The 23672-nt window shown below is 42.6% G+C and overlaps 3 protein-coding genes across 5 annotated transcripts in view; 2 read left to right on the top strand and 1 right to left on the bottom strand.

The window, feature by feature from the left end:
* Positions 1-23672, top strand: part of LOC308581104 (killer cell lectin-like receptor subfamily B member 1B allele A) — a 61769-nt gene that overhangs the window by 27637 nt on the left and 10460 nt on the right. The gene's annotated exons all lie outside the window — the stretch shown is intronic.
* On the top strand, positions 306-11623 carry LOC308581114 (killer cell lectin-like receptor subfamily F member 1). Of its 2 annotated transcripts, XM_081183601.1 has the most exons (6): positions 320-419; positions 4362-4451; positions 5829-5966; positions 8212-8366; positions 9441-9550; positions 11261-11623. In XM_081183601.1, exons 1-6 carry the CDS (start codon positions 335-337, stop codon positions 11403-11405), a joined length of 723 nt encoding a protein of 240 aa, XP_081039727.1. In that variant the 5' UTR covers positions 320-334; the 3' UTR covers positions 11406-11623. The 2 variants fall into 2 exon arrangements, with proteins under 2 accessions (XP_081039728.1, XP_081039727.1); XM_081183602.1 differs by lacking the exon at positions 4362-4451 and having other exon boundaries at positions 306-419; positions 11261-11620.
* On the bottom strand, positions 11751-23003 carry LOC308581141 (C-type lectin domain family 2 member D-like). 2 transcript variants are annotated; one of them, XR_014004877.1, is made up of 6 exons: positions 22598-23003; positions 21720-21827; positions 20276-20475; positions 18642-18739; positions 17122-17345; positions 11751-14627 (listed from the first exon to the last, which is right to left on the bottom strand). XR_014004877.1 is itself a non-coding variant. In XM_081183642.1 (5 exons), exons 1-5 carry the CDS (start codon positions 22692-22694, stop codon positions 17201-17203), a joined length of 648 nt encoding a protein of 215 aa, XP_081039768.1. In that variant the 5' UTR covers positions 22695-23003; the 3' UTR covers positions 16816-17200. The 2 variants fall into 2 exon arrangements, 1 of the variants encoding a protein (XP_081039768.1); XM_081183642.1 differs by lacking the exon at positions 11751-14627 and having other exon boundaries at positions 16816-17345.

Below are 23672 nucleotides of genomic sequence, written 5' to 3'. Positions count from 1 at the left end.
TGTTTTTAATGAGTCACTTAAAGATGTTTTTTAAATAAGCAGTGTGTGAATCTTGCTAAATAAAAAAAATAAAAGGCAGACATCTATTTTGATGAGGAAGAAAAAGGAACCATCTGGATTCTTGTTACCCTCACCTTTCTGCACCAGGAAGCTCTGCTTCAGTTTTTCAAAGACCAGAAAACTTAACCTGACTTCAACTACATTGGTTAGCAGCAGCGCTTCCTTCAACGAATTACATTGGTTGGCCGGCTTGACTAATATATACACTTCCCTTGCAGCAGCTAAGTTGTCCCATATCACACACAGTCTCTTGGCCTTCTTTGCTTCCAGCGGAATGACAGATGGCTCTATCTATGTTGACCTTGCTCTCCCTTCAGCTCCAACCTCTGCCAGGCTGCTTCACGCCTCGAAAGGATCAGGTAAGTTTTAATGTTGGGTAGCGGGGAGAGGATGTTTTTTCGCAAGGCTCCAAGCTGTTACTTACAGCATGGAAAAAACAGCAGGTCTGCAGGGGCTGAAATATTTTTAGAGCAAATGTAGCCACAGAAATGTGTTGCCTTTTGTGTGAACATGTAGTTAGTCAAAATAACTAACTGTAGAGGGTTGCTATAAAGATGGGCACTTCAGCAATATTTCATTTTCATATCTTTATTAATCTAAAATAAATACATTTATGAAAAACAGACGTGCATACAAGTAAGCAAACATACAATCAAACAAACAAACAAATAACAGAAAAATCAAACAAACCACCACACTATAAGCTATAAGGAGATTAATATATCATCATATATACTCCTGGTATTGAACACAATTATAAAATTTATAGAAAAGAAATTTAAAACTGACTTCCAATTAATCTCACTGTACTTTGTCTGTCCAACCCCCTGCAATGCAGGAATCTCTACTAAAGCATCCATGACAAGTGGCCATCCAACCTCTGCTCAAAATCCTCCCAGGAAAGAGTCTGCCACCTTCCTAGGGAGTCCGTTCCACTGTCAAACAGCTCTTACTGTCAGAAAGTTCTTGGTGATATTTAGTTGGAATCTCCTTTCTTGTAACTTGAAGCCACTGGTTCAATTCCTATCCTCTGGAACAGGTTAAAACATGGGTAGGCAAACTAAGGCCCGGGGGCCGGATCTGGCCCAATCACCTTCTAAATCCAGCCCACAGACAATCTGGGAATCAGCATGTTTTTACATGAGTAGAATGTGCCCTTTTATTTAAAATGCATCTCTGGCTTATTTGAGGGGCATAGGAATTCGTTCCCTTCCCCCCAAAAAATATAGTCTAGCCCCCCACAAGGTCTAAGGGACAGTGGACCGGCCCCCTGCTGAAAAAGTTTGCTGACCCCTGGGTTAAAACAAACTTGCTCCATCTTCCATGTCACAGGCCTTTAGATATTTGAAGATGTCTATCCTATCTCCTCTCAGTCTCCTTTTCCCCACATACCCAGCTCCTTCAACCCTTCCTCCTAAGTCTTTGTTTCCAGACCCTTGACCATCTTGGTTGCCCTCCTCTCCGCACGTTCTAGCTTCTCAATATCCTCCTTAAATATTGTTGGACCACAGCTCCTATCAGCCCTAGTCAGCATGGTCAATAGGCAGGAATGAAGAAAACGGTAATCTAGAAACAAGGCCAAAAGGCTTCAGGTTCCCTACTGCCACCCTGTCCAGTTCCTATATTTTATTTATTCTAAAACTTATATCCTGCTTATCTGCCCAACAGAAGACTCTCAAAACACATACAAATTTAATAAGCAAATATATGATAATAAAAGAGCAGGGGGAAATGACAAGCCTTCTTGAGGGAAGTAAAGCAATGCAAGCTATCTAGTTCTTAACGTTGGTGGGCATAAGAACATCAGAACTAGGGATGGGGAGAAATTCAGTTCCGTTTGCATTTGGAGGCAAGCTTACCCGATCTACACTTTCAGAAACAGACACCCTTTGAAATGTGCCCTTTTCTGAATTTTGCAATTCAGTCCTGCAGCTGAGGAATGTGTAGTAATGTTAGGGTGAAGAGTTCATATACATGGCATAACATGTGTTGCATTAGAAAAAATGCTAGGCAAAATGTACATTTTTAAAAATGGAATACAGAAATGTGCCTATTATGGGAAAAATCAGACTAAGATGCTGAAGAATTCTCAGTTTGCTTAATTGCACAACTACAATTCATTTGTCATAAACAATAAACAAAGCATCATACATTTTTGTACACAAGTAATGTGTACAAAAATGTATGTACTGGGGTAAAAGTGTGCATTAAAATGCACATATTTGTGATAATAACAAGGCATTATATTAGGGGAAATTATTTTGCAAATATGCGTATATTTTGCAAAAGCATGTATATTAGGAGAAAGTCACACTGAAATGCTGGTTATTTTTTCACCAGCAAACAAATATGGAAATGTGGACTGGAAAAATGGAAAACTAGGAAACTGAAATGGACACATTTGCCCATCCCTAGCTATATGCCCTGCCCTCAGTGGAATAAATGCAGGGGGAAAGGGTTAAAAGGCCGTGCCCTTCCCCGGATGATAAGCTCCCATTTGCAGGCACTGTGGTTGCATTGTATAAATGCAAACCCACTAAATAAAGAATCACATGTAACCTCTTTAACCTACAGTTCCGGAGATCAGCGTGTGAAAGGAAGGACATGGTCAGACCTTGCTAAATTAAACCTTGTTGCTATATCTCTGGTGCAGCAGAACTGCTTCTTATTTGAGCATATTCAGTGCTCCCCCCCCCCCCCCTAGAAAAATAGGGGCTGGTACTTACGATGAACTTGTTACAGTAAATGTCACATTTTCTATAACCAAAATAAGAGAGGTGCCGTACTCACCATGAAGTTGTTGCAGTTTTTTTAACCATGAAGTTGTTACACTTTTTTTAACAACAACAGCAAAAACTAAAAGAGGTTCTGGTACTGTGTACCCTTGAGTAAAGGTACAAGTAAAGGGACCCCTGACCACTAGGTCCAGTCGTGACCGACTCTGAGGTTGCGGCGCTCATCTCGCTTTATTGGCCGAGGGAGCCGGCGTACAGCTTCCGGGTCATGTGGCCAGCATGACTAAGCCGCTTCTGGCGGACCAGAGCAGCGCATGGAAACGCCGTTCACCTTCCCACCGGAGCAGTACCTATTTATCTACTTGCACTTTGATGTGATTTCGAACTGCTACCCTTGAGTACCCCATAAAAAAAGCACCACCTAACCCTAACACCAATGCTAACCCTAACCCCAACCCTACTCCTAACCCTTAATGCCAACCCTAACCCTAAAACTAACACTGACCCTAAACCCAACCCTCACCCTACCTCCAACCTTAACCCTCACCCTACCTCCAACCCTAACCCTAACTCCAACCCAACCCCTATTCCTACCCCTACCCCTAACCCTAGAACCAACACTAATACTAACCCCAACCCTACCTCATACCTCATACCTTAACCCTAACCCTACCTGTAACCCTAACCATAAACCCAACCATAACTCTAAACCCAACCCTAACACTACATTAACCCTAACCCTAATCCTAGATCCAACCTTAACCCTAACCCATCTCCAACCCTGACCCTTGTTAACACATTTTAATTGATTAGTAAAAGCTCCAAGGATCTGTCCAAAACTTTGTAAAGAACAAAACATAGCTATATTTCTGCTTATGAATACAATTATTCAAGCATAGATGACTCGAAATAACACCGGCCGTCTCCCTCCCTCCCTCCCTCCCTCCCTCGCTCCCTTCACCCATCTTGCCTTTTTCAAATCCAGACTGATGCAGAATTCTGGAGAAGAGAACTCAAAGGCTTTCACACTATTTTATAGCATTTTGCTTTGCCAAATACAGTCATACCTCGGGTTACAGACACTTCAGGTTGCGCTTTTTTGGGTTGCAGACTGCTGAAACCTGGAAGTACTGGAAAGGGTCAGCAGTCATGCATGCGCTGATGCGCTAAATTGTGCTTTGCACATGCGCAGAAGTGCCGAATCGCAACCCGCATGTGTGCAGACGCGCCGCTGCGGGTTGTGAACATGCATCCTGCACGGACCACGTTCGCAACCTGAGTGTCCACTGTAAAGGTATTGCCCTGATATGGATATGATGTTAAATAACTATTAATTTCAGGAGTGTTTTCTCATCTTGCAAATTGCGGAAAGCCCTAGGGACGCATTTCAGCTGAGCAAAAGCACTCTAGGAGGGTGCAAGGCTGGAGGGGTTTGAGCCTGGGAAGAGGGGGGGGTCACAAGGGGAGGACACACAGAGAAGCCTTGAGGGCCAGATTTGGGCTTCAGGTCTGAGGTTCTGTATCCTTGTGTTGGGGAACCTAGTATTAATAAAGTCAAATTTACAGGTGCCTCACCACATTCTCTGGGGCGACGGACTGCTCTCTGGATTGGATGGGGTGGAAATGTCATCCTAGGGGTCACCGTGATAGCCCTGTGTAAGTACAGAGCACTTTTATTTATTAATTTATTTCCATTTATAGGTTGTTTCTTGTGAAGTGACTTAGCAATAGAACCATCAGCCATTTAAAACAGCAACAGCAATGGCAGAGATTTCAAATATGAAACAATTAAAGACAAATATAAAAACCCATTTCAAATCCAACACAGATACAGGCTGCAATGAAAATCTGCGCTCAAAGGGGTTGTTGAAATAGGAAGGTCTTCATTAATAGTCAAAACATAATTTGGCAGTAGTTCCTGGGAGCAAAGGTGGCCTGTTCCATTTTGCCTCTGAGGTGAAACAGGGAATGTGCCACCCTCTGCCAAAACCATTGCATTCTGCTCAAAAATTGTACAAAAAAGGAACAGGTGCCAATAGAGTATTTCGTATAAACAGATTTTATCGTACTGTACTGAGCTGCAACATAAAAACAGGTTATATGTTCAGAAGTTCATAATGCAGGGGTACCTTGGTTTTCGAACACCTCCGTAGTCGAACGTTTCGGAACTCGAACGCTGAAAACCCAGAAGTAAATGCCTCAGTTTTCGAATGCGCCTCGGAAGTTGAACAGGAAATGCGGCTTCCGTTTTGAGTTTTCTGTGTTGAGGCTTCCGCTTTCAGTGTTCGGTTTTCAAACGTTTTGGAACTTGAACGGACTTCCGGAATGCATTGTGTTTGAAAACCGAGGTAGCTGTAACTGGTTCACATTGCAATAAACTAACAAGGGATAATAATAATAATAATAATAATAATAATAATAATAATAATACTTTTTTTTGCTTTGTTTCCTGTTTACTGCTTGTGAACAAATAAAGGTGTCACAGTGTAGTAGCTGTATCAGCTTGGCCCCACGACTGTGGGTGTCTGGGGCCGTGGGTGCCATGCAGCGTGCACCAAAATTTGTGGGTGCCCGGCCCCTTCATGGGTAATTTTGTGGGTGCTTGGGCACCCAAGACCTTAGGGAGTTGGCACCTATGCAGTGTAGTGAGTTGACAGAAAGTGTGACTGCAGTTGTTCTTGAGTGGCTCAGTGTCTGGCCATTTAAGTTATTGTCAAAAATTGGTTTGTCTGGTTTTCACAGCCTAAAGATTTGTCTTGAACAATTGATCATACATGAGTTCTAAATATTAGAAAGTTACAGGCAGTCTTTCCGAACATGAGCTGTTATCTTAAAGGACATACTGTGATATTCTCCTTTAATTAAAAAACAACAAACTCGCTTTATTTCAACGATGAAGGGAAAATCCATGGGGAACACTGGATTCAAGAAAGGAAGAGAAAAACAATTAGGTACCATAACAAAAAACACTAAACAGTCTTTGAATTTCTTCGCAGTTTGTTGATCACTTAAAATTAACCTCCTTATATGAAGGTTTTCAGACATGGAACCTCATGGGTGAACTGGAGAAATCCTGTGTCCCTCAGGGTGAAATGGAAAATAATCTATGCCTAGAGAATGTGACTTCGCTGCAGCAATTTTTCTGTAAGCCGCTTGAAAACAGCTCAGCAGGTAACTGGAGTGTTGTTTCTCAATAAGGCTCAAGGAACACATATCAAAAAAATGGGGGCTGCTGCCTTTTGGGACTGGGGGCGGGGTAGAAGGCGGGAAGACCACAGAGAGAGGGAGCCGCAGTCAAAGAGAGGCTGAGCCAACTAACTGTCGTTTTGTCCCTATCCTCTTCCCAAACAAATACAGTGGTACCTCGGGTTACATACACTTCAGGTTACATACACTTCAGGTTACAGACTCAGCTAACCCAGAAATAGTACCTCGGGTTAAGAACTTTACCTCAGGATGAGAACAGAAATTGCGACAGCGGGAGGCCCCATTAGCTAAAGTGGTGCTTCAGGTTAAGAACAGACCTCCAGAACGAATTAAGTACTTAACCCGAGGTACCACTGTATACCCACAATGTAACTGGCTGTGTTTAACTATATAAATTCTTTATTCATCATATAAACATAACTCTTTTCACATTATCTAATTGAGTAGAAGCAAGTAAGAAGCAATATTTAGAACAGGAAATACAAATAGATCAGTTCTTATATACATAATGACCAAACAGAAGCTCTTGTGTTCCATGTATGTCTTAGCGAATACAAGTGTCAAACGTAACAACTTTAAGGAGCAGTACTTGCAAAAGATGAACTTTTCTTTGTACGGGTTAAGAACTTAATTCGTTCCGGAGGTCCGTTCTTAACCTGCCACCGCGTCGCCGGAGCACGATTTCTGTTCTCATCTTGAAGCAAAGTTCTTAACCCGAGGTACTATTTCTGGGTTAGCGGAGTCTGTAACCTGAAGCGTATGTAACCTGAAACGTATGTAACCCTTCAGAGGCACCACTGTAATGTTCCACATCTGCCTTTGCAGAGTGAAGTGAAGGACATGAGGCAGGAGTTGATAATGCAGGTGGGCTGCGCACAGGTGAGCTGCAAGCAAGCTGCCGGCCAGCTCTGTGAAGGCTCCTTTTATTGACACAATATGCAAACCCAGGCAGATACATTTTGGGCTGTGACCTTTGCACATCTTCCAGTCCCGAGATCGTGGGGTGGTACAAAGCTATTTTAGCACCTGTTTCCACCGCATCATTTTCCCCCTGCACAGTGTATGACGAAGGATACAAAGGTCTCAGAGACAAAGGTTACAGACAGGACACTGCAGACTACTGAGACTGCAAAAGGTTAGACAGAGGGCAAGATGTTCAGACAGCTGTGGCTTTATCTGTGAGGGGGAGTGTGCACTGCACCCCAAGGTCACACGTATGGGAAGTGTGCTCCGCACCCAGTGATCATCCCTACAACAGAGTATAGTTGTTGTATGCAGCCGCCGTACACAGGCATCAGACGAAGGATACGAAAGATCTTAACATGTGCCTTTGCAAAATATAGTTGTTGTATGCCCTTGTCAGATGAAAGAGTTTAAACGTGACAAGGATTCCCGGAATAATACCTTGTTTCGCCCTGCTGGGCTTCGTCAGCCAAGCATACTCATATTTTGTGTATCAGAGACATGGAACAAGTGACATGGCAGGTATCCTCTTCCCTGCCGAGATCTAAAAGGGCCTCACTGAGACTAAGAAGAGGGAAGCCAATAGCATCACCCCCTGGACTGGCTGTAAATAGGCAGGTGGAAGAAGCCTGAGGGCAGACTGAGGTTTTAGTTCCCCATTCACACAAATGAACCAGTCTGCACTGCATAACAATTCCTTTAAGCTTCATAACCATTTCTTGATGACAGGACTCCAGATAGTGTTTGCATAAACTATGAGGCTTTAGATTTCACTTAAATTGTATCTAGTGGTAATCGAAACCCTGCAAACAACCCGGAAAATAAACAAACGAATCCGAGAGTAATCTCATGTTATTGTAATTTATAGCCCACCTTCTCCTCAATACATAGTGTCCTCAGATTTCTCCCTTGGCGTCTGTCAAAATGCACTGTAGCTCCAATTTAATAATAATAATAATAATAATAATAATAATAATAATAATAATAATAATAATAAATACTTATACCCCATCCATCTGGCTGGGTTTCCCCAGCCACTCTGGGCGTCTCCCAACAGAATATTAAAATATTAAAAACACGATTTAATACCTTATTGTGTGTGAAGGCGAAAAGTGGATTAGTGAGGATGCAAACAAAGGGTTGTGTAGGCTTGCTCCTGTCAGTTACAAACCATGGTTTGTCATTTTATCTGGTGTAAACTTGCAATTTTTTATGCTTCCGTCCGCCCACCCTGCCCTACTCCCAGAGAGTTCTGACTGCGCAGTCTGCCCTGAGAACTGGTTCCGTCGCAATAGCAAGTGCTACTGGTTCTCCAGTGAAAAAGGAGACTGGACCGAGAGCAAAGACGACTGCAGAACAAAAGACTCTCGATTGTTGGTGATACAGAATCAAGAAGAAGTGGTAAGTAAATAAGAGTTAGATCCACATTCCTTATTGGAGGGGAGCCACTGCCAAGATGAGTACCATTACATCTTGTATATATTTATTGTGGCATTTATAGTCCACACTTTTGAAATCCAAAGATAAATAAAGGGGGGTAAATGTATTCCACTGTGTTTCAATTGCATCGTTTATCTAACACAATGTACATAATGCATCTAATATGTGACTCTGTAGTGTAGTGGGCTGGCCAAGTAATTTTAGGATATGCTAGGAATCTACCACAAGGAAACTTTTCATTCCCTTATACTGGGACTGTGTTTAATTTTACTTACAGCCAAACTAAAAATTATGTTCAGTCACATGCAGTTTTTTTCAAAATACAATAGGGAGCCTTGGGAAAGATTAGGGGGCCATTGAAATAGCTTATTTAACCTTTTTGTTGGTTCCTCAGCTCCCATTGCAGGGTGCCAGGAAATCTGCATTACACATTTGAGGAGTAAATCCTTTAAAATTCACAGTTCTATGAATTTTGAAGTGCAATCCCCCCTTTCAGTTTCCCATATTGCTTTCTTTCTTTCTTTCTGATTAAAAAAACATAGTCATACCTCGGGATAAACGTGCTTCAAGTTAAGTATTTTTGGGTTGTGCTCTGTGGCGACCCAGAAGTAACGTTACTTCTGGCTTTCGCCGTGCACGCATGCACATACAATCAAAATGCCGTCACGCGCATGCGCAGAAGCGGCGAAACGCGACCTGCGCAGACGTGGGTTGTGTTTGCTTCAGGATGCGAACAGGGCTCCAGAACGGATCCCATTCGCATCCCAGGGTACCACTGTAGTTCCCATGAAATTTCAACAGCATACTTGTGCATACTTGTTTCCTTCAGCACCATAATTCAAAAGCATCAATTCTTCGGTGATTAGCCTTCTTTATGGTCCAGCTCTCACTTCCATACATCACTACTGAGAAAACCATAGCTTTAAATAGACGGACCTTTGTTGGCAAGGTGATGTCTCTGCTTTTTAAAATGCTGTCTAGGTTTTTAAGATGCTGTCTAGATACTACAGTAGAGACTAATTGCATTGTTTACAGGACTTTATACTGCGTAATACCCAATATCCACTGCTTTGGATTGGATTACAAGCCACACCTCCTGACTGGAAATGGACCTGGGTGGACGGCTCCCCGTTAGATGACAAACTGTGAGTATCTCATCTTACTCTGCAGAGCAGGGGTGAGGAGGACCAGATCTTCATCTCCCCAAATCCTCTGCTCAGTCTTATGCCATGCTAATCACATCAGGTCATTTACACCTGTCAAAATACACCTAAAGTCCCAAGGTGAGTTACAACATTAAAACACAGTTGAAAACAACTTACGACCACAGAAATAAGGTGGGTCCTAAAAACATACCCTTCGAATGTCAGAAACCAAGGTAGAGGTGACTCTTCTGCATCCACCAGAAGCTGTATATATAATGAAAGATGCCAAAGGCACCTCTGAACTACCTGGTGCTCACTTATGAAGCTCACTAGGTAATCTTGCACCAGTCTCTCTCAGCAAAATCTATGTTTGGTCTGTGGCCTTTTAGAAGTGGGCAGGATGGGTTTTTAAAAAATGTACAGTGGTACCTCGCAAGACGAATGCCTCGTAAGACAAAAAACTCACTAGACGAAAGGTTTTTCCGTTTTCGATTTGCCTCGCAAGACGAATTTCCCTATGGGCTTGTTTCGCAAGACGAAAACGTCTTGCGACTTTGTTTCCTTTGTCTAAAAACAAAGACATGTTTTGTTTATAAAGTTAATTTATTTCCCCTTCAATTTTTGAACTGCTCTTTACAGTATGTGTGACTTTAAAGAGCAGTTAATAAACTGTTGTTGTACCAAATTTGGCTTTGTTTGGACTTTTTTTGACCATAGGAACGCATTAATTGATTTTCAATGCATTCCTATGGGATTTCGTGATTCGCAAGACGAAAAATTCGCTAGACGACAAAACTTGCGGAACGAATTAATTTCGTCTTGCGGGGCACCACTGTATTTCTTTTTTCCTCTTGGTTTTAATGTATCCTAATGAGGGGTTTTGTTTGTTTGTAAGTTGCATTTAGTTGCCCTAGGCAAAATAAAGTGACTCACAAATTTAATATATAGTAAATAAATGCCTCACAAGGTTATTGTGGAAATAAGTGAAACAATTTTGCACTGCCTTGAATTTCTTTGCAAAAGGGCAGAAAGAAGAGGGCATACTTCCACACCCTTCAAAGAGAAATGCGTGCAAGTTCTCCTCCTGTGGTTCACTGGGAGCATGAGGGAAAACCTTAGTTAAACCACAGGAAGTTCTTGCAGCCCAGGGAAACTCACTGGCAAAACATTTGAGAACCACAAGTCTTGATTCCACGTGATAGGATCGCACCTAATTGGCAAGCCTGGGCAACGCAATTGTGCAGTGAGTAATAACAACAAACAACAACAACAATTATTATTGTTGTTGTTGTTGTTGTTATTGTTATTATTATTATTATTATTATTATTATTATTATTATTATTATTATTATTTAAACTTTGCCCATATGGCTTGGTTTCCCCAGCCACTCTTGGTGGCTCCCAGAAGAATATTAAAAACACAATAAAACATCAAACATTAAAAACTTCCCTAAACAGGGCTGCCTTCAGATGTCTTCTAAACGTCAGTTTGTTGTTTATTTCCTTGACATCTGGTGGGAGGGCCTTCCACAGGGCGGGCGCCACCACCGAGAAGGCCCTCTGCCTGGTTCCCTGTAACCTCTTTCGCAGTGAGGGAACCGCCAGAAGGCCCTCAGAGCGAGTCCTTCCCCTCTCTCGCAAAGAATAGCCAAGCAGGTGGATATGTTCCGCCTTTGACAAATGCTGTTGGCTTTCTCCTTCCTTTTGCAGGTTGAAAGACCTAGCTCCAGCTCAAGAAAACTGCTGTGGGAGACTTAACGGGAACAAAACTATTTCTGAGACATGTACTACTGTAGCCAGATGGGTCTGCGAAAAGAAAGCTCTGCAAATAACTACAAGGACCAGAGGCCATTGAGTACCCCTGCTTCTCGCCCTCTCTGCCTCACCAACTTCTCTTCATCCAATCGGCTGAGTGGTATTGATGTCACCTGGTTAAAATACGATGAGCTCCTCTGATGACAGGGGTGGTTTTGGGAGGTTGGACAGCCTTGGCCTTCGGCTAAAGATCTGAGTTCCGTGGGGGATTTGGGAGCCTTCAGAAGTTGAATTCTTAAAGTATTGTTGATAATAAAAGAACTGAAATTCTATGACCCACAAGCATGTTTTATTATTGTCTACTCGCTGTTCTGGATTTCTAGGTTTATAGACAATATAATACAAGTGGCTGAAGCACCCGTCAAAGTAGGACTAAGAGCCAAAATACTGTGAAGCAATATTTATTATAAAGTTTTGTTACAAAGGAGCTGATTTAAAAAATATATAAATACTAATTTTCTCTCTCTAGTGTTTCATTTACAACATTGGGAAACAAAATTTTTGTTGCATTGACACCTGCAGTTGTTCTAACCTAATTTCAACATGCTGATTTCATATCTGAAGTTGGTTTTGTTCTGTAAGCTCTAGGTTTTTTTGCAATTCATGTTTTTCACTTTTCACCATAATCTTTGTTTTTCACAATGCAAGAATTCACTATTTTATTAAACACATAACCAAAGAAGTACAATATAAGTATAAATGTAAGTGACTTATATAGCATTGAACATGACATGTATAGCATTGAAAATGACACGTATATCTATGTACAATTGGAGGTATGCAAAAAAATGTATTCACTTGGGATACACAGTAAACTGGGGAACAATTTTTCCCCCCATTTTCTTTTGCATGAGATTTTTCAACTGTTCTTATATGTTTTCTCAATGCTGATTTCAAATCTGAAATCGATTTTTGTGTACGTGCTATAGTTATTTTTCAATTTTCGACTTTTGTCTGTGTGTCATATTTACACTGGGGATAAGTGGACACTGACACATTGATCTACCCTAACCACATGGTAATCATTGTTTTGCAAACTTAACTTTTCTTTATTTTTATAGTTTTGTAACTCAAATATTTTTCAGATCGGAACATGGCTTCTTCAAGTAGACAAAAATGTGTAAACAAGCCTTATGCCTTTTGTTATGCTATTTTTGTCTGGTCAATATGAAGGGTATTGGCAAGAAAAACTGACATTCTGTCGCCTATCCCAGTATTCCTTCAGCAATTAGACCTATCCCGCACTCTGAGGAACTCCCAATTCCAGTTTTTAAAGGGTTTGTCTCTTCTGAAGATGAAGGAAGTGAACATGGTGAGGAGCACAACTGGACCATCTGTGTGGATCTCAAAATGGTCAACTTCTTCCTTGGACAACAGAAAGGCTTTACCAAGTACAGTGGTACCTCGGGTTAAGTACTTAATTCGTTCCGGAGGTCCGTTCTTAACCTCAAACTGTTCTTAACCTGAAGCACCACTTTAGCTAATGGGGCCTCCTGCTGCTGCTGCACCGCCGGAGCACGATTTCTGTTCTCATCCTGAAGCAAAGTTCTTAACCTGAGGTAATATTTCTGGGTTAGTGAAGTCTGTAACCTGAAGCGTATGTAACCCAAGGTACCACTGTACCTGAATAGCAACCGCTTGTAGATACCAGTGGGAAACCAAAATAGCAGTCCCTTGTGTGATCCTTGGGTTCTCGCCAAACCATGGGAACCCCAAAAAGGCATACTCTTCCATTTTCCTTTAGTCCAGTCTCTAAGCATTTCCTCACGATTGTGACAAACAATATGTGGAGCCAATTTCTTGCCTTGGTCGCCCAGGGGAATTTCAAAATAGCTTTTATAGGCACGCCTCACAAACAGTGTTATATTTCATCTTTGACAAAGAAGTGTGTAGCAGCTACATACATAACAAAAGGCCTCAGGTTTGTCTACACATTTTTGTCTACTTGAAGAAGCCATGGTCTGATTTGAAAAATACAATTATTTAGGTTGCAAAACTATAAAAATAAAGAAAAATTAAGTTTGCAAAACAATAATTACTATTTGGTGAGGGTAGATCAACGTGTCAGTGTCCACAAGGCAGCATACTGGGTTCTTCCCCACTCCATTTCATCCTCACTAGAACCCTGGGAGGTAGGTTAGTCTGAGAGACAGTGTCTGGTCCAAGGTCTTGTGGCGAATTTTGTCGTTGAGCGGGGATTTGAACCCTGGTCTCGCAGGTCCTAGTCCAACACTCTTACCACTACACCAAAGTGTCTCAGTGCTGTCACTTACTACAAACCTTCAGAATTCAGCCTAAAACTTCTATATTACATTTGTTAGCCCAGAAATGGAAACAAGAAGAAATTCAACAAAAGAAGAATGGCAGACGAAATTAATGGACTATGCAGAATTGGACAAAATGACAGAAAGGATTCGAAACTTGCGGGACCAGAGATTTACAGAAGATTGGAAGAAGTATATGAATTATTTGAAGAGCAACTGTGATCAACAAATTACGCTAGTAGGACTACAAGAAGCTTTGTAAGGAGAAATATACGAAGTGTTACAAAGTAGAAAAAGATAGAGATATTGGTTATGAGTTTGAAATGTAATAGGGAAGATAAGAAATGCATACCGAGAGATTAGATTGGAAGATTTTCAGACAGGATTGATGGAAGTCAAAAATTTGAAGATGGTGAAGAGGTGAAAAGGTTTTGGGGACTTATTCACGATGAATTAAAAAAAAAATTGAAATACACCTTTCCCAAAAAACCCGAGGCTTTTCTCTTGGGAATGATTGGAGAGGAGATTAAAAAAGAAGATCAAATATTATTCCAGTACGCAACGGTCGCTGCCAGGATACTGCTTGCACAAAACTGGAAAACTCCCAATATCCCAACCATCAGAGAATGGCAAATTAAATTATTTGAGTATATAGAATTAGCAAAGATGACACAGAAAATCAGGCATCAAAAAAGTAGAAAGTTTATTAATGATTGGAACAAATTTGTAACATACATTGAAGCAAATCTAGGAAGTATTAAAATCGCAGTAGGTGAAACGTAAAACTTGCGGCGTACAGATTTGGTCAAATGAAACTGCAGAGAGGCATGGTGTGTGTATAGCTCAAGCCGAGATGGAGGGAAGTCAATTAGCGTTTTAGAGTTGATCTGTTTGTTTATTTGCTATATGTGTTGTCTTCGGTTCTTTTTCTTTCTTTTGTTGTTTGTATTTTTCTTTGTTTTGTTTCTTAATGCTTTTAAGTTTTTTGCTGTAAAGAACTCAATAAAAAGAAATTAAAAAAATAAATAAATTTGAAGATGTAAAAGTATGTTTAATTACTGTTGAAAATAATATGTTTTTATATATATATATATATATATATATATATATATATATATATATATATATATATATGCTTTCGTAGATTTTCACGGGTACAGGAATGCAGGTTTTGGTGTCTTCGGGTGTCTTCCCGTGTAAGAGTTGGGGTGTCTAGGCGACGTTTCGACGAGGTCTCACTCGTCATCTTCAGGCTGGTGCTTTCGGCTTCTTGTTACTGGAACAGAGCAGGATCTCAGTGTTTGAGTTCCTATAAATACTGTTGAGGGGGTGTGGTGTATAGCCTCCAACGTTCTGGGCAGAGAGGAAGTTTCCAGGTTAGTGTGCCTTTTCTTCTTTTGTTCATTAATTACTTGAGGGATATCTTGAGTGATTTCTTGAGTGATATTCTGAGTACCACTTAGGAGGGTCATTAGGTGTGGATTAGTTGCTAAAGCTTTCGTGTCTTGACCTCTTGAGCTTGTGAAGAGTTTTTTCTGAGAAGATGGCTGTACTGCACTTAGTTGTGCTCTGGCTTGGCTTCGTGTATAGGGGCGAGCTGTGGTTTTGTGCCCTGTGCCAGCCAGATCTGTGTAGGGATTGCAGGGGGGTGCAGCATCCGGAGGTGCCACTATGGTTTGGCTACTGGATGGTGTCTGTAATTTATCTGTGGAGAGGGTCTGGGTTTGGGTCTGGTGTGGTTGATTGGAGATGGCGTTCTGTGTGCCTCTGGTTCTGGTGTCGGTTTTTGTGGGGAGGGCTAATTTCCAGATGTCTGGCAGGCGGGACGTGTCGTCACGCTTGTTCATGTTGTGAGGGTGTTTCTCTATCTCGATGGCTTCCATGATTATTCTCTTGTGGTGATGTTCCATGTTAAAGAGCAATTTGGAATCTGCAAAATTAATTTCGTGTCCTGTTTCTTTCATGTGTTGGTAAAGAGAGGAAGTTTTTTCTTCTTTTTTGACGGCATTCTTGTGTTCTGCGATACGTGCATTTATTCGTCTGTTTGTTTGTCCAATGTACGTGGCTGGGCAGACTTTGCAGGGTATTTCATAGACCCCTTGGTTTTCTAATTGGATTTTATCTTTGGGGTTTCTGAGGATATTGGCTATTTTTTGGTTGGTGCAAAAGGCTGTTTTGATATTGTGTTTATGGAGGATTTTGCTGATTTTATCTGTAGTGCCCTTGATATAAGGAAGGAGGGCCATGCCATTGTTTTCTTCTGTGTCTTGGTTTTTGGGGGGTGTTTCTTTTTGGATTAGCTTCGTAACCCTGTTTTGCTGGTATCCGTTGGCGATTAACACATTTGAGAGATTCTGTAACTCAGTTGTCAAGTGGTCTTTGTCAGCCAGGCGTTTGGTTCTGGAGATGAGAGTCTTGGCTACGGAGTTTATTTGTGCAGGGTGGTGGTGTGATTGTGCATGTAAGTAGCGGTTGGTGTGTGTTTTTTTCCGGTAGATAGTGTGTCCTAGGGAGCCATCAGGTTTTTTGTAGATTAGGACGTCAAGGAAGGGAAGTTGGTTATTGGCTTCTATTTCCATAGTGAATTGTATTTTGGGGTGTAGGCTGTTGAGATGTGTGAGGAAGCTATCTAGTTTTTCCTTCCCGTGTGGCCAAATTACAAAGGTGTCGTCAACATATCTGAGCCAAAGTTTGGGTTTGTGTTCTGACTTGTCTAAAGCATTGGTTTCAAAGTGTTCCATGTACAGATTTGCGATGACCGGTGAGAGGGGTGATCCCATAGGTGCTCCTTCTATCTGTTTGTATCTTTGTCCATTGTGGATGAAGTACGTGTTGGTTAGGCAGTGGTTGGTCAGGTCCAGGATGTATTCGGGGGGATTGTATTTGTTTTGAATGGCTGTCAAGGCTTCATTAATGGGCACTTGTGTGAAGAGAGATACAACATCGAAGCTCACAAGTAGGTCATCGGGATGTAGGTTTTGCTTCTTTATTGTTTCTATGAACTGGAAGGAGTTTGTAACGTGTGAAGCGATAGATTCTGCATAGGGCTGAAGTTGCTTAGCGAGAAATTTAGCGAGATTTTGTAGAGGTGAGCCTATGGAGCTGACTATTGGTCTGAGTGGTGTTCCTTCTTTGTGTATCTTGGGGAGACCGTAGATATATATATATATATATATATATATATATATATATATATATATATATATATATTACATGGCAAAATTCTAAGTGCACGTTGTCCTTTCCCTTATGATGAACTCCATTTCCATTTCATTTTAGTATCACTCCTTCTAAGCATTCTAACTGCATGGCTGAGTATTTTTCAAATACGAGATAATTAGTTTAAATTGTACCCCATCCTACTAGATGCTCCACAAAGCAGTTGCTGGGGAGTATCTAATAGCAGCCTCCAAGGCTGCCCAAATAGTACAAATTCTGAGTGTATTTGCATTTAAGAACAAATTCCTAGCCATACTTAGGGTGGTTTCCTACCCACTTCATCCATTCGTCGTCTTGGCTCCTTATTTTCTTGATTTTACTCACTCCCTCCAGCTCTCCTCCAGTGTTTGGGCTATGAGGCTGATAAACAATTAGAACTTATACATGCAGAAGGTTTGCTGCAGATGCAAGGAAGTTCTGTGTGGCAGCCTGAGGCGGCAGCTATGGCTTCATTGTCGAGATGGACACATTCCCCACCTTTTCCTGCGATTCTGAGTCTGCAACACAAAGCATCACAAACCTGTATCAAAGCAGCAGGCACATAGCTCAAGATGATCTTTCTTCAGGCTTTTTCTAAAGTCTAGCACAAAGGTGGTGGGTGGGAGAAAAACCTGGCGGACTAAAATAAAATGGCCCAGAAAAGGATGGAGATGTAAGCAGAGTTTAATAAAAGGAAACAAGCTCATTGTTGAAACATCTCTACTATAATACAGTGGTACCTCGGGTTAAGAACTTAATTTGTTCCGGAGGTCCGTTCTTAACCTGAAACTGTTCTTAACCTGAAGCACCATTTTAGCTAATGGGGTCTGCTGCTGCTGCCACACCGCCAGAGCACGATTTCTGTTCTCATCCTGAAACAAAGTTCTTAACTCGAGGTACTATTTCTGGGCTAGCAGAGTCTGTAACCTGAAGCATCTGTAACCTGAAGCGTCTGTAACCCGAGGTACCACTGTATAATAATAATAATAATAATGATAATTTATTATTTATACCCCGCCCATCTGGCTGGGTTTCCCCAGCCGCTCTGGGTGGCTCCTGACAGAATATTAATAATGAAAATAAAAAGGGATAAAACATTAAAAACTTCCCTAAACAGGGTTGCCTTCAGGTGTCTTCTAAAAGTCAGATAGTTGTTTTTTTCCATGGCATCCGATGGGAAGGCGTTCCACAGGGCGGGGGCCACTACTGAGAAGGCCCTCTGCCTGGTTCCCTGTAATCTCTCTTCTTGCAGTGAGGGAACTTCCAGAAGGCCCTCGGAGCCTCTACAAGCTGATTTTCATGAAACTGATGACCAAAGATATGAATGCTTCAACAGGCCTCAATCACTTGTCATAACTGTGGTTCATACAATTTTTCAGGTTTTTCCTCTATCTAAGGTTGCGGCCGTCAGCATATCATAAATGCGTCAAGATTATTGACAGCACACCAAAAATAATAAACAAATCCCTATAAAGTCTGCCATTGCTTTCTTATTTTAAATATTGTTTATAAATCCATCCGTTGCTTGGACTTATTGTAGGGGAAAGCGATCTATGAAAGAAAGCAAACTATGAAAGATAACTGTTTACCTACAGGAAATGAAAGGAACTGTTTACCTACAGAGATTCAATGAAACTGAGTTTCTTATTCGGTATTTTTGGTATTGCGCCTGGCTTTCAGCTGCGCATAAATTTTGACATCTGATCCAGAATTATACTGGGAAGAATAACAGCCACAGAATTCATCCCGTTAACAGTGAATTGGCGAAGTTTTGGTTGCTGACACATCAGCACCGAAAACTGAAAGGGACTCACGTTGAATTTTCTCCATTTAGCCATTTCCAGGGTTGACCTGGGTCTCTTCTGAGACCGATCCAGAAGTCATGGTTGCCAGCAAGACGCTTCACATACTCCTTTGAACACCAGAGAAAATGGATGTTAGAATTCTGCCCTGCGCTATTCACAGATAAGCACTTCGGCCAGTAAACACGCAGTCAACATGTCAGATGAAAATGTCAGCAAGTACACCTAGTTGATGATAACAGTCATGGTGGCCATTAATTTGATTTTGAGTTGATTCTAGAATGAATTGATTTTAGAATGCATTTCAATTAATTGATTGTGATTTTATGTAAACTGTGTTACTTTTATTGTTGTTGCCCAGCTTTGGCTGGGGAGGGCGGGATATAAATAAAATTTTATTGTTGTTGTTGTTGTTGTTAATATACAATAATAATATATAAAATTCATTTCAATGCGTTCAATGGGGCTTACTCCCTAGCATGTGTAACGCAGGAGTGGGCAACCTATTTTTCTTTCAAGGGCTGTATTCCCTTTGGGGTAATGTTTTGAAGCCACATGCTTGTTGTGGGTGGAGAGAAAGCCAATGGTCACAGAATCGTAGTTGGAAGAGACCCCGAGGGTCATCTAATCCAACCCCAAAAGCAGGAATCTCAACTAAAGCATCCATGACAGATGGCTGCCCAACCTCTACTTAAAAATCTCCAAGGAAGGAGAGTCCACAACTTCACCAGTGCCCCGCCTTTCTCCCTGTTTCCAACACCCTTTTCTCTTTCCCCATCCTTTTCTTCACTTCCCAGCGGCTGCCATGGTGTATATACAATGGTAGCTAATCCTTTATACTTCCAGTTCATGGACCCAACTAGGCCTGGGCTGGGTCCTAATTTCCCCATGACTCTGTTTGGCCCAACCACATCCACCTGTTATATCCTTGGCTTTATCAGTTGGCACCTGCAAAGCCCTGTGCCTTTGCTCCCCAGCTGTCAAAGTTGCCCACAGGCAGTTAGGATTTGAACTCTTGGCCGGATCCACTCCCACCCCTTACACACACTTATCAGAGATTATGCCTTGTTGAACTCAGTGGAAGTTACTTCTTTTTCTGTAGAATAATATTCTTATTGCTCGTGGGCTTTGCATATGTCATATAAACCAGGAGTTTAGTGACCCACCTTCTTTTTTTTTTAAGTGAAGCAGCACCAGGAGTAGGAAATTTAGAGCAGAGAAATGACAGGAGTGGGTTTTTTTAAAAAAATGTGTGATGCATAGTTGTATTTTTATGTTATGTTAGAAGCCGCCGGATTGGCTGGGGCAACCCAGTCAGATGGGCTGTAAATAAAATCATTATTATTATTATTTTCCGTGCCCCATGTGCTTTTTCGCCTGGTAAGCAAGGATTATATATATTCTTTCTTTCTTTCTTTCTTTCTTTCTTTCTTTCTTTCTTTCTTTCTTTCTTTCTTTCTTTCCATCATTTCTCCAGATTGTCTCCAACACCAAAGTCGCTTTGCCCTTAAAGCAGCCACTGAAATTCTGCAGGATATTCTAGGTTACAATGCGTAGTTAACTTCATAGATAAGGCGACTCATTTCATCATGCTGCCTAAGAGGGGACGAGCATCACCCCTTGGTGCCAAAGGACCCCTCTCTTACCTGCTCCTCACTTTCAATCCTAGCCAAGGAGGCATTGTGTGACTCACAGTAGCTTCTGCTGGAGTTCCAATTCCTTTTCTTCGTCGAAAAGTGATAGCACTGTCCCGCATAGCCAATCCAGTGATGTGGACATGGTAGACCGCAGAGCGCGGAGGGAACCAGCTGATGACCCGGTTGCTTGGCTTCTCTGGGGGCTGTCACTGTGGAAGGAATAGAAAACTGGGGTAACCTGCCCAAACCACCCATTTGGAGAGGCATACAGTGGTACCTCAGGTTACAGACGCTTCAGGTTACATACGCTTCAGGTTATAGACTCCGCTAACCCAGAAATAGTACAGTCCTGCACAGCCCTGACCTCGCCACCTTCTCAGCGCCCAGATCGACATGGCATTTTACCCCCACCAATTTCTTCTAAAATGCTCCACACAAGCGTACATGTGAACAAAAACGAAAAAAAAAGCATGTGGCCATAGCTCAAAAACTTGACCTGATTGAGCAAAACCAATGTGATTTTTGGATTCGTCCTAAATCAACTGAAAAAACGCAGACAACAAATTTGTTGTTGACCAGTGTTATCTGGGTGCTGAGAAGGTGGCGAGGTCAGGGCTGTGCAGGAGTGTCAGATAGGCTCTGCTGCTGCATCCGCACTGCTCTGACCTCACCACCATACCACCCTCTAACCCAGGGGTCAGGGACTTTTTCAGCCATGGCCCGGTCCACTATCCCTCAGACTTTGTGTGGGGCCGGACTATACAGTGGTAACTCAGGTTACATACGCTTCAGGTTACATACGCTTCAAGTTACAGACTTCACTTACCCAGAAATATTACCTCGGGTTAAGAACTTTGCTTCATGTTGAGAACAGAAATCGTGCTCCGGCGGTGTGGTGGCAGCGGGAGGCCCCATTAGCTAAAGTGGTGCTTCAGGTTAAGAGCAGCTTCAGGTTAAGAACAGACCTCCGGAACAAATTAAGTTCTTAACCCAAGGTACCACTGTATTATTTTTTTTTGGGGGGGGGGGAACGAACAAATTCCTATGCCCCACAAATAACCCAGAGATGCATTTTAAATAAAAGCACACATTCTACTCATGTCAAAACACGCTGATTCCCGGACTGTCCGCAGGCTGGATTGAGAAGGCGATTGGGCCGGATCCAGCCCCCGGGCCTTAGGTTGCCAACCCTCTGGCTAAGCATCTCTCCCCTCCCCCAATGCCAGATGTTCCCATCTGTGGCCAAAGCACATGGTCTCAGTGTGTCCTTGTAAGAATATGGATCATTGAACTACTGATTTGGGGCAAGGCTGTCAGACATGGCAGTGGCTGAAAGCCAGGCAATAGCCAAAGTTCTGATTTTGAGAAGCTGGCTGAAGGTATGCAGCTACCTCAGACCCAAGAGGGAAGAGAAAAAGCTTGAGGGAGTAACACTGAGGTTCAGAAAACTTACCTGCTATAATGGTAATGGTAAGTGCGATGACCAGGAAAACGAGGATGCCTATGAGAATATCTTTAATTGATACTTTAATTGGTAGGTATTTCCAGATCTTGGGAGATGCTACAGAGGAAAGGGGGGAAAAGAAAAGCTAAACTCATAAGCATTTGTGAGAACTTAAGAAGGGCAGGCTGGATAAGGATCCCTCATAAGGGATCATGGGGGAAAGTGAATCTCTTTTACTTCCCCAGCAAAAAACAAACACTGGATCTGCTTAATCTACTCAGCTCATTCATTCTGGTCAAAAGGCAGAGCAGAGCAGAAGAATCTTTACTGGCATTAGCCACTAGCCATAGCAATAAAATAAAATAAAATAAAATAAAATAAAATAAAATAAAATAAAATATTGGAAGCCACTCAGAGTGGCTGGGGAAACTCAACCAGATTGGAGGGGTATAAATAATAAATTATTATTATAATATTATTACTGAAGATAGAGGTAAAAACTTAACTATAGAAAATACATTTTGGGGGTTTACACCAATACTCAAATAAGAGATCTTATTCTAATTGCCCCCACTAAAAACCTGATCTGGCCAAAAGGAGAGAAAGCTGTAGCTGCTTTTAATTTTCCCATTATAGCGAACGGGAAACCACGCTTGCAAGAGAAGAAGCTCTACTATACAAAGCGAGGCATACATTTGAGCACACATGGCCTGGACTGTATAGTAAGGCAGTATTGGGAAGAGCAGAAACCATAGCCTCACAGGCAGAGAGTCCAGTGCAGTGCAGAGCTATAAGCAGGTCTTGAAGCCAAAGGGCTGTCATAAAGAAGCAAAGTGTTTAGGCGGCACCTGCAGGAACAAAGATTTGGAGCAAAGGAGATGCCTTACCTGATGCCTCCCTTTGCTCAAGGTCAACATGCGGGTGGCGAGTGTCCAAATGCTCTTCCTCGGATTTTGATCCGGCTTCCATCTTTCCTGTAGCCATACAAGGTAAAAAGACTGTGCTCTCGCTCCTCTCAAGAAAAACTGCGTGGAGTTGGAAGGGACCGCGAGGGTCATCTAGTCCAACCCCGTGCGATGCAGGGATGTCACCACTTGTTCCCCCAACCCGTTTGAAACCATACCGGACCCTGCTTAGCTTCGCAAGTGGATCTTCGCAAGGTTCTTAAGCAGAGCTTGGAAGGCCATCTGTCCTGGATGCTTTAGCTGAGATAACTGCGCTGCAATGCAACGACATCCCCCCCCCCCAATCGTGGCTGGCGGTCCCCGCCGCTACTGTTGCCCCCACGTCGAGACCCCCCGCGGTCCCGATTCGCTGGTTTTTAATCGCCGTACCTGCACAGGTTGGCCCGTGCTCTGCACGCGCTTTCTCCAAGACGGGAGATGTCCGGAGGAGCTCTGGGGAGCACCTGCCCGCTGCTCAACTTTGCAATTTGAATTTGCGCGCAAGGAAAGTGGCGCGCCGGATTCGCTGCGGGTGTCTCCTCGTCAGCCTTTGATAGGAGGAGCTCCAGGGCGGAAGAGGACGAGGAGGAGAAGTTGGCGGAGCGCCGTTTGTTGCCAAGCGGGGTCGCCTCAGCCTCCTCTTTGCCGGCGGCTCGGCGGCTCCAGGGCGCGCAGGGCAGCAGGGGACCGAGCGAGCGAAGTGCTGGCCGCCTCCGAGCGCCTTCCATTTCGGCCGGGAGAGAGAATCGACTCCGACTAAAATGCACCCTGATGCCCAGAAAAGCGCACAGGCTTGCGGCTGAGTAATGGGAAGCGCTGATCTCCCCTCGCCTTGCTCTGCGTTGGGCGGCAGATCTCGCAAGAAGCATTCTCGCCCAAGTGTGTGTGTGTGTGTGTGTGTGTGTGTGTGTGTGTGTGTTCAAGTGACCTGTGGGTCTCTCTCGTTACTGGACGGGAGTTCCCAACACCGCTGTCCACTGGGCATCCTGACAAGCATAGCTGTCAACTTTTCCCTTTT

The sequence above is a fragment of the Podarcis bocagei genome, assembly GCF_964188305.1.
Source record: "Podarcis bocagei genome assembly, chromosome: 2".
In the NCBI taxonomy this organism is placed as follows: Eukaryota; Metazoa; Chordata; class Lepidosauria; order Squamata; family Lacertidae; genus Podarcis; species Podarcis bocagei.
This window is presented reverse-complemented; position numbering and strand designations above follow the sequence as displayed.

Bases quoted from the DNA above. Each gene is read 5' to 3' on its own strand.
- LOC308581114 (XM_081183601.1), top strand. From the start codon at position 335: ATGACAGATGGCTCTATCTATGTTGACCTTGCTCTCCCTTCAGCTCCA. The intron at 5,967-8,211 runs GTAACTGGAGTG...CCCTACTCCCAG, and splicing joins GCTTGAAAACAGCTCAGCAG to AGAGTTCTGACTGCGCAGTC. The intron at 9,551-11,260 runs GTGAGTATCTCA...TTCCTTTTGCAG, and splicing joins TCCCCGTTAGATGACAAACT to GTTGAAAGACCTAGCTCCAG.
- LOC308581141 (XM_081183642.1), bottom strand. From the start codon at position 22,694: ATGGCTACAGGAAAGATGGAAGCCGGATCAAAATCCGAGGAAGAGCAT. The intron at 20,476-21,719 runs GTAAGTTTTCTG...TTCCTTCCACAG, and splicing joins TACCATTACCATTATAGCAG to TGACAGCCCCCAGAGAAGCC. The intron at 17,346-18,641 runs GTGAGTCCCTTT...TTTGTGTTGCAG, and splicing joins CTAAATGGAGAAAATTCAAC to ACTCAGAATCGCAGGAAAAG.